General features: G+C 35.3%; 1 protein-coding gene across 12 annotated transcripts in view; it reads left to right on the top strand.

Annotated features, from left to right (window-relative positions):
- Mpdz (multiple PDZ domain crumbs cell polarity complex component) overlaps positions 1-13,635 on the top strand; it is a 168,300-nt gene that overhangs the window by 97,701 nt on the left and 56,964 nt on the right. For all 12 annotated transcript variants that reach the window (XM_071600647.1, XM_071600646.1, XM_071600645.1 and 9 more), the window contains 3 exons: positions 3,170-3,454; positions 3,686-3,809; positions 8,774-8,972. In XM_071600647.1, the coding sequence (XP_071456748.1) occupies positions 3,170-3,454; positions 3,686-3,809; positions 8,774-8,972 (608 nt within the window). The remainder of the gene's footprint in view (positions 1-3,169; positions 3,455-3,685; positions 3,810-8,773; positions 8,973-13,635) is intronic.

The following is a 13,635-nucleotide window of genomic DNA, read 5'->3' as shown; positions in this document are numbered from 1 at the left end:
GGAGAGGAAAGGAGCTCAGGACATCACAACAGGAAGGGGAGAGAGAGGGGGAGAGAGAGAGGAAGGGAGGGAGACAGGAGGGAGAGAGGGGGGAGGGAAAGAGAGAGAGGGAGGGAGAGAGAGAAAGAGAGGAGGGAGGGAGAGAGAGGGAGAGGGAGGGAGAAATAGAAAGAGAGAGGACAGAGGGAGGGGGGGAGGGAGAGATAGAGAGGGAGGGAGGGAGAGAGATCTTCACCAAGACAAAATATAAACTCCAATGGCATGTTCCTAAGGGCCTACATACTCCAGCCACATCTTACTTTCCTGCTGTTACTACCCAGTTAATCCCTGTCAGGGATTGAGGCACTGACTAGGGTAATGTTCTCATAATCCAATCATTTCACCTCTAGAGTTTCTTACATTGTTTCACACATACACTTTTGTCAGATACCTAATATTTCAACCTCAATAAGGGTACAGAGTGTTTAACTTTCCAAACTCAGTTAACCAGATGTGGAGCTAGAATTTGAATTCAGGTAGCCTGACTCCAAAGTGTACACTCCAGTGCCTTTCATATTTAGGAATAATTGATAGCCATAAAACACTGGAGTTGACCTTTTCTTTTTTTGAATGACATGGCCATTTCTTACATTGAGATGTGGATATACTGGGGATAAAAAAGGAACAAGTTAAAAATGCCACTTAATGTATGGTTCTGTTTAAGTTTTAAAAATGTATGTATATATCAACTTGAATGTGTGTGTATCTGTGTATGCGTATGTATGTATTATGCAGATGGATAAAAATATGATCAAACAACTAAGTGATGCCAGCCATTTTCACTGGAGAAGGTAATAGAGTACCAGGTATGAAGGAAGACTTTTGTGTTCATACAAAAGGCTTGAATCTTTTTTTTTTTTTTTTTACCTGCAAATGCCATAATTTTAGTCTCTTTTAATGCTGAGTAATATTCCATTATGTATATGTACCATAGTTTCTTTATCCATTCATCTATTGATGGGCATCTAGGTTGCTTCTATAGTTTAGCAATTGTGAATCTCCTAACAGTTTTCTTTTTTATTATTATTATTTTATTTGTTTTAATTAGTTATACATGACTGTAGAATCCATTTATGTACTTTGATATATCATACATAGATGGGATATAATTTCATATTGGTCATGTAGTCACATATATACATACAAGAATAATGTCTGTTTCATTCTATTATCTTTTCTATCCCCCTATCCCCTCTTCTCCCCTCCCATCGCCTCCCTCTACCTAATCTAAGGTAACACCATTTTTCCCTAGTGCCCCTTACCTTATTGTGAATTAGCACTTGCATATTAGACAAAATATTCGGTGTTTGGTTTTGTGGGATTGGCTTATTTCTCTTAACATGATATTTTTCAATTCCAACCATTTACTGGCAAATGCCATAATTTCACTCTTCTTTAAAGCTGAGTAATATTCCATTGAGTATATTTACCACATTTTCTTTATCCGTTCATTTATTGAGGGACACCTTGGTTCCATAGTCTAGCTATTATGAATTGAGCTGCTGTAAACATTGATGAAGCTGTGTCACTATAGTATTCTGATTTTAAGTCCAAGGAGTGGGATAACTGGGTCAAATAGTGACTCCATTCCCGGTTTTCTGAGGAGTGTCCATACTGCTTTCCATAGTGGTTGTACCAGTTTGCAGTCCTACCAGCAGTGTATGAGCATACCTTTTCCCCAACATCCTCGCCAGCATTTATTGTTGCCTGTATTCTTGATGATTGCCATTCTGACTGGAGCGAGATGAAATCTTAGAGTAGCTTTGATTCACATTTCTCTAATTACTAGAGATGTTGAACACTTTTTCATATATTTGTTGATCAATTTATTTCTTCTGTGAACTTATTTATTATAATTAGGTATATATGATAGCAGAATGCATTTTGATTCATCATATACAATTGTAGCACAACTTTTCATTTCTCTGGTTGTACATGATAGAACATCACACCATATGTGCAGTTATATATGTACATAGGGTAATGATGTCCATCTCATTCCACCATCTTTCCTGCCCCCATAAAGCTTGAATCTTACATGGTTATGTGCTCATCATATGCTGCTTTTGTACTTTAAAAATATCAATCAAAGAATTGAAGGGAAAACTGATGTGTTTATTCAGCAGCAATTCAGGAAGTAATTGCTTGCCCAAAGCATATAAGTGATACAACATATCTGCTGTAAGTAGATTACATGTATTTATACAGATCTATAGAATTTGAATTTCAGAGAATTGTAGAAATTGCGTAATATATAGCCGAGAGAGAGTCTGTGCTAATAACAGAGCCTAGATTAAAACCTACATTTTATGACCACTCAGATTAATATTCCTCCTATTAAATCTTGAAGAATATTTATATAAATTTTCCCTATAATAATCCGAGTTTCAAGCCTTTCTTTTCTTCTCCATAAATACCTATAAATTCAAGTCAAAATAATTTTCTCTTGGAGGTTCATGAATCCAAATCAATTAATGTTATAGTTTGCATGCATTCATTTCAATAAGTAGATCTTCACTGGAAATGGACTACACTTTAAATGAGATTAGATTTGAAGCTATTTGCTTCTCTATGTGAAGTCAGAATAATATTATTTTATGGATAGAACATAATATTCTACCTAAATGATCCTAGGTATGGTATGTTGTACAAGGGTAATTCAGAATAGGAAATGTGTGATTTGCAGTAAATTTATTCAAAAGTATTTATGAAAATAAAGGCAGAAAATTATGCTAAGTGAAATATTTGTTAATGCATATCTCTATCTATCTATCTATCTATCTATCTATCTATCTATTTTGTGTGTGTGTGTGTGTGTGTGTGTGTGATACTGGGGATTGAACCTACTGGCAGGCTATTACTAAGCTATATCCCCAGCCCTTTTATTTTGAGTTAGGGTCTTGCTAAATTGCCCATGCTGGCCTTGAACTTGCTATCCTCCTGTCTCAGCCTATTCAGCCCCCCGATAGCTAGTTAATACAGGTATGTATCATTGCACCAGCATTGTTAACACTCTTTAAGTAATGAATACTTGTGATTTATTTTTCACTAAATAGTTGCTCATTAAGAAGCAATGTTATAAAATAAATTGATTTAATTCTGGTTTTAATATTTTTTCTTTCATTTTCAGGATATAACTGAAAATTCTTCTGATCCAGTAATTGATCTGCATATGTCTTTGGAAGAACTATATGCCCAGAATCTCCTCCAAAGACAGGATGAGAATTCATCTTCAGTAGACTTGAGCTTGGGGCCTCCTTCTGGTTTTAACACAAGTGATTATACACCTGCAAATTCTACTGAACAACAATATGAATGTGAAAACACAATATCTTGGACTGAATCTCATTTACCAAGTGAAGTTGTATCAAGAACAGAACTTACTTCTCCTGTGCTGTCTGATTCAACTGGAAAGGTAATATTTTAAAGGTTGTGGTATGTGCATCATAGTGAGGTAGGAGATAGTGCAGAGTTAGAGTTCTGGCTAATCCGTCATTTGGAATGAGGCTCCTCTGACACATGCCCTGAGGCAACCTCTGATCTTGTTTTTCTTGCTGAAAAACATAGAACTAAAGATGTGTAGTGTTGAAATCATGCTCCAAAGTCTAGTTTTCCTTTCCATGTGACTTGCATTATTTTTTTTCAGGGCTCTGAGTACTTAATTGAACAGAGCTCCCTGGCCTCCAATGTGGAATGTATCATGCTACAAAATTCATCCAAAGAATCTTTTGAAAGGACTATTACTATAGCAAAAGGCAATTCTAGTCTTGGTAAGTTCCGCATTTACCCATACATCCCTACTCTTCCAACCCCCTTGACAAAGGGAAATATTGAACATGGTAGGTTTCAACATTTTTTGTTGTTGTTGTTGCTGTAAATAAGAAAATATATGTTAGAAAATGTCTTATAATTTTATGTGTTTTCTTTTTATGTACTCATTATTTTTCCTTAAATGGTTAACAGGTTTGTTTATTTCATACTAGCTTAAATCTCTCATTTACTTAATTAATTCAGAGTATTCAAAAGCTTCATTTACATTCAAGTAAAAAATATATGAATTGTTTGTGTATGACACAGCAAATCAGAAAAGGAATTCTTAGGAAATGAAAAGTCAGCAATTTGGAATTTTAAATTCTTTGGAGAAGGAAATTATTAGTCTCTTTGAGTGTTACCAGTTACACATAAGTCATTTTGTATTTAATTTCTTTCATTCACTGAAATAAAGACTAAAGACAGGCAGGTGTACCACTACCAAAATATAAATGCAAATTATTCAATAATACCTTCCAGGTGGCAGGATTTTTAAGTCCTCTGTTACCCATAAATTGTTTCAGCTAGTTAATTATCACATACCCTCTGAATTGAGCAAAGAAGACTTCCTGTGGAAATAAATCCCAATTACAGTAGCTAAAATTGAGTCTGTACAGAACACATTTGTTCTCTTACTGAGTGAAGCAGTCATGTGACTTAGCCCTGTTCCTGTTGATTCATCTTGATAAACAGAATGATAGATTAGTTGCCATGAATGTCCAAATGTCCAAGACTCCAGTTATTTCATTTAAAAACCCTGTTTCTTTTATAAAGTACCAACACTCCTTACATTAGTATCTTATGGCAGGGTCTTGTTTCCTGGTTAAATTTGAGAATTAGCAGAGGAATCTGTAAGTACTTTTTTGGTGAGTGAAATTCCAGTCTCTATCTCCTTGATTTTGTTCTGTTTGGTGATGGTTGAGTACTACTAACAGCAAGTAAATAAAGAATTGTAGCACAGATTTTTCTGCTTTGTTGTGCTCCAGGCATATACATATATGTGTGTGTGTGTGTGTGTGTGTGTGTGTGTGTTTATGTGTGTGAGTGTGTGTGTGTATATATACATATGTACATGTATGTATGTACACATACATATATAGAGAGGTAGAGGAAACATTACTAAAACCTGTTTGCTTAGGGTTAGGTATGTGAGATGGCTGGTAAAATAAATGGAAGCTGAAGGAATGATAGGTGGACAGCATATGTGGAGGGCACAGGACTTCTGTTGTAACCCTCTACTGCAGTGGGAGAAAATAACAGTAGTGTGAGGTGATTGATTTCTGTTTTAAAATTCCAACATAGTTGGTGAATTAGATTGGAAGCATTTAGAGGCTCTTACAAAGAGCCAGAGTTTGAGTACATCTGATTTTACTGTCTTGATTATTTGAAATTAATTACCTACTTTTAGTTTATTCAGTGTTGAATTTTGTTAAAATCTTTTCTTCCTCTATTGAGAAGATTATATGAGTTTTCTTGCTTATTCTGTTAATGCATCAAGGTGCATTTTTTGTGACAAAATATGAATATAACATAAAAATTGATCATTTTAACCATTTTCTGTATTCATGATGTGGCTTTAAGGACATTCACATTGTTGTATAATTATCACTATCTGTCTTGAGACTGTTTCATCCTCCATAAGTGAAACTCTGTATCAGTTAAATAGTAACTCCCCTTTTCTTCCTCATCAAATCCCTGCCAACTACCATTCTATTTTCTGACTCTATGAATTTGACTATCTTAGGTACTTCACATAAGGGGAATTTGTGATGTTGTGACTGGCTTACTTCACTTACCATAATGTCTTCAAGGTTCATATTCATGTAGCATATGTCAGAATGTCTTTCCTTTTTAAGACTAAATTATATTCCATTGTAGGTGTACATGTTTATCCATTCAACTGTTGAAGGATACTTGGGTTGTTTCCACCTTGGTTTTTAATTTTGCTATAAAATATAGTAGGTTAATTTTGCTCTGGGAAAAAATAGTGAAAGGTAGAAGGATCTTTTCTTTTTTTACTGTGTGCAAATCCATTTAAACCTCAACAGCTCCATTTTGAAATTGAAGTGTAAAAGAGCCCTTTTATTTGTTCTGTGATTGTGTAACACTTGTTTATGTGTGAAATCAGAGATTTATTAGTTCACCACCCAAATTGTACTATCAAAGCATAAGTAACTTTTAGTTGTACTTTTTTTGCTTCATTTCCATTATATGATTTAATTTATATACTCACAATATTTATAGAGCTTTAGCCTTGGCTGGTTGACTTCTTGGTATACCCTTAGTGGTTTGTTTTTTTTCAGTTTTTGGGGTCAGGGTTGGGTACCAGTGTTTGGACTCGGCTGCACTTGACTGCTGAGCCACATCCTCAACCCTGTTTCTTATTTTTTATATAGAGATAGGGTCTCACTGAGTTTCTTAATGCCTCATTTTTGCTGAGGCTGGCTTTGAACTCGTGATCCTCCAGCTTCAGCTTCCTGGGCTGCTGGGATTACAGGGTGCGCCTCCGCGCTCGGCTCTTCTACTTTTTAGAGTTCAAATTCACCACGTGCCAGGGTGAGATCATTTCTCTTTTATGTCCTTTAACAGGAAATGTTTAATGTTCAGATTTCTACATCACCTAGATAACAATTTAAAGGAATCATGAAAAAAGCCTATTTTAACTATCTGTGTAATATATTAAAATAATGAAATTAAAACATTCAGTTAAGCTTTAAAGTGGGAAGGGGTTGCCTTTACAATGTGAAGTGACAAAAAATATGATAAATAATCTTTTAGAAAATCTGAACAGAGCTGACTTTGTGCTGGTAGAAGAGTGTGCTATAAGGGGATTTGTCAGTGAGCCCATTTTTTCAGATTCAGTCTCCCTTTGATAGCTATATGAGGTTTGCAATTTTAGTTTTATGGAAAATTTTTTTCCCTACTGATGGCCAGAAGAAATTATTAGTAAGTAATGGGGCTGGGATATAGCTCAGTTGGTAGAGTGCTTGCCTTACATGCACAAGGCCCTGGGTTTAATCCCCAGCACCCCCCCGCAAAAAAAGAAAAAAGCGCAGAAGACCCTCTTAATTACACTTGGGCTAGGGAAGTGGCTCAGTTGGTAGAGTACTTGCCTTGCATGCACAGGCTCAGCACGGAAAAAAAAAAAAAAGCCTTATAGGTTTCTACAAAAACTTTAATAAATTCATTTATTTTGGTTTCATAAATAACTTGGGTTATACTTTCACTTTGTTAACTTTTGGGTGGGCATTCTGTATACAGATATACACACATACACATGCATATAGTGACCTTTATAATTATCTAATCTTTATAATTTTTGATATGTCTGTAGTTCATTAGCTAGTTATGTTGTATTAGGGCTTAAGAGGCAAAAACAAAGTTTTTTAGGGGGACAGGGAAGAAAAGGAAGATGATATATTCCCTTCACTGATTAGGTGTGGAATCATGGATTAACCCAGGAATTCCCTAAAAGTACTCACACCCTTCAGAGGTAGAATCAGGACCCAGACCTGTCTTAGTTCTCACAAAACTTATAATGCACTCAGTATAGTACTTGGATTACCCAAGAGCACGTTGTGATTGCTATTTGTTTCATTTTGAAGATCAATCAAGATTTGTATTTAGCCTTTAGAAAGCAGTGTTCTTTGCTTTGGGATGGAGGTGCACTTAAACATATCCTATGAGTTTTCTTTTTGTTTTTAGTTTTACATCTGTACTTTTGAGTACTTTGTGCCAGATACTTTGAGACATTCTCCACGTGTTTCTAATTTAACACTTTAAAGAAGAAGATGGTACATGCCTGTAATCCCAATGACCAGAGAAGCCAAGGGAGGAGAATTGCAAGCTTGAGGTCAGCCTCAGGTCTTCGTGATGCATTAAATATAGGGGATGAAAGAGGTGGGAATAAAGAATAAACCAGATATTCTGTTTTGAGTAACTTAGAGTTGTGTGGCAGTACAATTAATCAAAAAAGGGAAGACAGATGGGGAAATAAGAGTAGGAAAAAAATTGGATGTTCAATTTCATACTCACTAAGGTTACATTTCTTGTGAGACATCCAGGGACATGTCAAGAAGGCAATTGAATATCCAAATTGGGAATTCATAGGAATTCAGAGAGAAAATGGGAATAGGTTAGATTTAAGTTCAGTTTAGTCAGCAGAACGCTGTGCATATAGACACTGTGATAGGCACTGGGGATTAAGTTTAGAATAAAAGCTTTAGGAATTCTGTGCTGTGCTTTTTTTTTCTTAAGCAACCTATGTAGTACTTGGCAAATAATAACCATATAGTAAATAGATTGTGAACAAACATATAACCTAAAAATAATGTAGTAGCAATTTCTTAATTTATAAAGTTAATTTTCCATTTGAAGTCCTATCTTTATTTTCTTACATGTATAAGAAATGAACTAACTGCTCTTGTAAAATTGATTTGATACTGTTAAGGCATTCTGTTTGAAAAAGCTTTCTATTTAAGGGGGCAAGACATCAGATGACCACCAATACATTCATCCCTCCCATTAATTCCATAATGTAAAAAGATTGCATCTCTAACGTATTACACATTGAGTATTTTTATCAACATACAATTTCACAAACATTTTAATGTGCACTTAAAAATTTTTGCTTAGAAAAACATTTCTTATTTTTTTTAATATTTTTTAAAATTGTCACTGGACCTTTATTTTTTAATTTATTTATATGTGGTTCCGAGCGCCGAACCCAGTGCCTCAAACATGCTAGACAAGCGCTCAGCCGCTGAGCCCCAGCCCTTTCGCTTGTTTTTATTGACTAAAAATGTTACTCCTATTTTTATCTATAAATCCATAATGATTATTATATTAAAACACAATCATTATATTAAAACACATTTGAAAATTGTGTATTTAAATCCATATCTGCACTTCTCAATTTCCATAGGGATGACAGTAAGTGCTAATAAAGATGGCTTGGGGATGATTGTACGAAGCATTATTCACGGAGGTGCCATTAGTCGAGATGGCCGGATTGCCGTTGGGGACTGCATTTTATCCATTAATGAAGAATCTACCATCAGTTTAACCAATGCCCAGGCACGAGCCATGTTGAGAAGACATTCTCTCATTGGGCCTGACATAAAGTAAGTATCAATTGGACACTAGTTTGGCTTGGGAAAGTTTTAGGAATTCCAGTGTATTAGAATATTTTTTTCAGTATGTATTTCACTTAAATATGTGAAAATTATCACATACTTAACAAAATCATTTCAGAATTTGACTATCTCTGAATAGTTCTTGTTTATACATATAGTCTCTTTAAGACTACAACTGTTGAAATTTGGAAAACAACATTACTTTGTGTTTTTAATTTTAGTTTTCCAGTGATTTCTGTAATAACCCTAGATGTGAGAAGTAATCTCCCACAGAGTGGGGATGTACACTTTTAGATTCTTAGAAAGAAGTGTGAATTGGCCTCAATATAAAGAATTACATACTGCCTAATTGTCTCTATGAACCCTAGAATAAAACCAATTCTTTAATAGCCAAGCATGAGAAAGATCATGCAGGACAGTGCCCATCTGACGCATAATTTACCCTTTTATGAACTACTGCATGATCCAAAGGGATTCAACAATATGTTTGGTATGGTCTGATTATATGTCATGGGTTATTTTTTCTGGAAGTGCTTAAAATTTCCCATAACCCCATAATGTTCTAATAGCACATCATATATGTGGTTTAGTTTCTGAATCGCTAAATATTCCTTGAGTCATCATAAAAATCAGTTCATGACTTTATTGTTACACCTCATCAATGTTCCTCTAATATCAATTATTGAATATTTGTGTTTAATATATAAAGGATAAAATCAAAGATCAGGGAAGGATGGTATGCCTTAATGTGAGATAATGATTACTGATATGGGAGACTTTATTTATTAATAATATTTTGCTGATAGCATTCTTTATTATTGCAAAGTGTACACTGATGTAGCTTTGGTAGGAAAGGCTATATTTACAATATGTTTTCCATTCGGCCAGCAATAAAAAGCAGAAAAGTATATACCATTTGCAATGGTTTCTGCTGTCTTATAAAAAGAAGATACTATTTTTGAATATTCACTAATGGGATTTCATATTTTTGCATGCCTATTTTATTTTACAGTTGCACAGATCATGAGAACATGTTACTTTTTCTTAATTATCTTACAATGATAAGAGTAAAAGTGAACATTGTTTAAAAATGTCAGCCCCTCTGTTGTATGAAAATAGAAACTAAGTGCATTCCCTACCTCTTGTGGCCAGTGTTTCTTCCTTTTGCTTAAAAGAAGGGAAGAGAGGGGGAATAGGAATAGGAAGGACAGAAAAATGAATCAGACATAACTTTCCTATGTTCATATATGAATACAGAACCTGTGAAATTTCACATCATGTACAACCACAGAAATGGGATCCTAATTAGAATAAGTTATACTCCATGTAGGTATGTCAACATATACTCTACTGTCATGTATATCTAAAAAGAACAAATAAAAAAGATAAATGATATAGATGCATATGGAGACTATCGTAGGGGTTTTGGTCTACATAGATTGGATGTAGTATAAATACAAATGACCTGTTACTGAGTTCTTGATTTATTGCGCTGTTTCCTATGTATTTCCTTTGCATATGGTCTGTGTATGGGCACAGGTTCCCTGCCCACTTTTTGCCCTCTAAGCACCAGAATCAGTATCTGCTGCTAGCCTTACCCCTTTGTTCTAATGTACTACAGACATTAAAAAGTGGCCCCCCAAATATGAATATTGATGAATCAGTTTAACCTAAATCATGCATCTAGCTACTTCTGAAGAAGTTTTGATATACCTTTTGAAGCTCAAAAATCACCCCTTCCCTCCCTTATTGTTTTGGTTTTTCTTTTCTTTTTCCTTTTCCTTTCCTTCGTGTGCATATTTTCCCTCTCTCCCACCCACTGATCCAGCAGAATTACCCATTGATAGAGACAGCCACTTCATTATTACCTCGAAGGATATCTAGAGAGCTAGTTTTCTAATTAATTGCATTCAGATCTCAGCAGTCAAAATGTACTATGAAGTTCTATATTGAAGGAAGGAAAGAAAGATGGAAGGAAGGGAGGGAGGTAGGAAGGAAAATACTATCGCCTTCCCTCCTCTGGGAGTCATTCTCTCACGTGCACACTTATACGTATATACATTACACACCGATACATACACATACATACGCAGAAGCACAAAACATTCATTTCTTCTCAAGTGTCCCACTAATGCTGTGATTCAGGTGGTATAGCTTGATTTATTGAGTAAATGATAAAAGGAATATAAAGTCATCCTTGCATGATCTTTTTTCAGGAAAAAAAAAAAAGTTAGATGATGAAATAAAATAGCCATTTAGATTGATCAGGGCTAAGCAGCATGGTCCCTGCATTTTGCATAAAGTGTTTTTGGCCCCATCCCTTTCTATCTCTTGCCCTTCAAGAAGTAAAAAGTTTACAATTACCTTGAATCTTGTGTGAATAATCCTCCCAAAAGGAAAGTCTAGTGGTTTCATTATTGTGCCTGGAAGCATAGCACTGCCTCTGGCCAATCAAGCTTTGTACTCAGTGCCTGGATTTATGCTCCATGCACATCACTTTCTCTTTATTTCTTTTTATAAATTTAGCTTAATCTGGGCTGGTGGTGGGGAGGTGTATTATAACAAAAAGCCTGGTTCAGTTACATAACTGATTGGTTATAGGGAAAGCATTGCTCATGCAGACAATGTACTGGATTTCTTTTTTGCCATTTACCATAGATAGCTAGGAACTTTGTGTATGTGCATTCATGCATGCCTGGATAGATAATTTGAGTTTCAAGAGTTCAAGAACAGCCAGTTTAAGTTCCAGGTTTCATTATTTTCTATGAAAAACCAGATGTGAAGTCTCACCAGAATGCATTCTATTTCACTTCTCACTCCACCTTGCCAGGAGCTCTTATATTTCTGTAATAATAGCCAGGGTTTTGTGCTTAGCAGCAGCTGCTTGTAACATCTGCCAGATAATTACCAAGCTGAATCAGAATTCACCTGCCTTAACCTAAAGTGTGGGATGAATTCCTGATCAAAGAATAAAAGATTGATTGCAGTTACATTTTTCCATGCTTGTTAATAATCACTGCTATAGACACTAGTAAAGAGCAGATGCTTTTCTGGGGGAGGTGTAGATGAGAGGGAGGTGGAAAGGGAAAAGGAAAAAAAACAACCAGGAGCACCCATTTTTAACTACATATGTATGCATCTCACATTCAGCACAAGACATTGACATTTGTTAACACCATTGTAAAAAGATGCCACGGCGTATGCTTCACATTCTAGATTTTCTGCAGCACCTGCTGACGATCGAGCCCCCTTTTATGTGTGAGTATTGGTGATTCAAAAGCTCATTATGGCCGTGTGTTACAACTTGTCTGTGAAAAACATTTCGTGCTTTTGTAACTGTCCCAATGTAGTGATAGATCCAGATATAGATTCACTGTATACATTTTGGGTTTTTTCTTTCATGTATATAAGAACATAAATTCCAACAGAGCTATGAAATTGTTACATTTCACAGTGCAATGATGACTGGCAACTCATTTGAAAATCATTTTTTCCAACTACTAAGCTTTCAACCCCCTTTGTAAGAGAATAATCCTGTCTGCACGTGCAGGCACAGTCTCTGGATTAATAGCTATATCATATTTCAGCATCACTAATGGTATTCTTTTTTCTTCTACTCCATGTGTAATCAAAGGTTAGTTTACATTGAAGAATTTTAGTATAACTCTCAGATAATCTGTTTTCAGTGTTTATGCAGTTTGTAATTCGGTTTCAGTGTTCTTTGTTGGTGATGTGATGTTTTTGTGTGGTCGTGTAACCAGGCATGTGTTGGGATTGCTCTGTGCACTGTTGCATTGTGGGATGCTTATTCTCCTGGCTTCACTGTTTATATTGGGCTAAATATTTGTGAAAACTGCTGCCTTTGCTCTTTCTCACTGCTACTCAAACTATAAAACTCCCCCTACTCCCTCCCCTTTGTTTAAAAAAAAAAAAGCTTTAAACAAATATAGAGAAAAACTCACTTGAACATTGAGTTATGAACATCTTTACCTTCTCAAACCAGTTAAAAATCTGAATGCTTTGAGCTTATTATTACTATTGGTTTTGCATCCTGCATTTGCCCCCTCACCTTTTCCTGGCTTTAACTTAAGATTTTAGGCTTTATTTATATTAGTTTTCCCAAATCTTCAGAAGTTATACAGTTTTTTGAAATAGCCTTTTCATATTTTAGGTTTTGTGTTTATCTTTATTGGGCTTTGTATAAAATGCAGTCTCCTGATGCAATGTATCACACATTTTTGACTCATTAGTTTTGAAGGGATAATGGCAACTTTACTATTCAATATTTTTTGTAGTACCTTAGAGAAGGTGTTTTTATAGATGAATAAATCAAGTATGGCTAGAATTTGAATGAAGCTTACTCACTCTACCTAGTGCTTTCAGATTTAGTTTTTGATCCTTAAGGTAAAAGAAGAAATTACTAAGAAATTCCTAAAAGTCCGTGTGTTCTGCTGGAGTTGTGGATGTGATAAACAGAGCGTGTGTCCTGCTGGAGCACTGTCTTACATCTGTATAGTACTTCTTAGCTTATACTGCCCTCTTTATTTTGTGGTTGAGGGTATGTATGGTTAAGCTATGGTGATTTACCTCTCAACATGCTCCTAATGACAGACAGAACCCAAACCCAAGTGACCCCACACTTTGGAGAAGT

The sequence above is a fragment of the Marmota flaviventris genome, chromosome 13, assembly GCF_047511675.1.
Source record: "Marmota flaviventris isolate mMarFla1 chromosome 13, mMarFla1.hap1, whole genome shotgun sequence".
In the NCBI taxonomy this organism is placed as follows: domain Eukaryota; kingdom Metazoa; phylum Chordata; class Mammalia; order Rodentia; family Sciuridae; genus Marmota; species Marmota flaviventris.
Note: the sequence above shows the minus strand (reverse complement) of the source record. Positions and strands in the feature narration are given on the sequence as shown.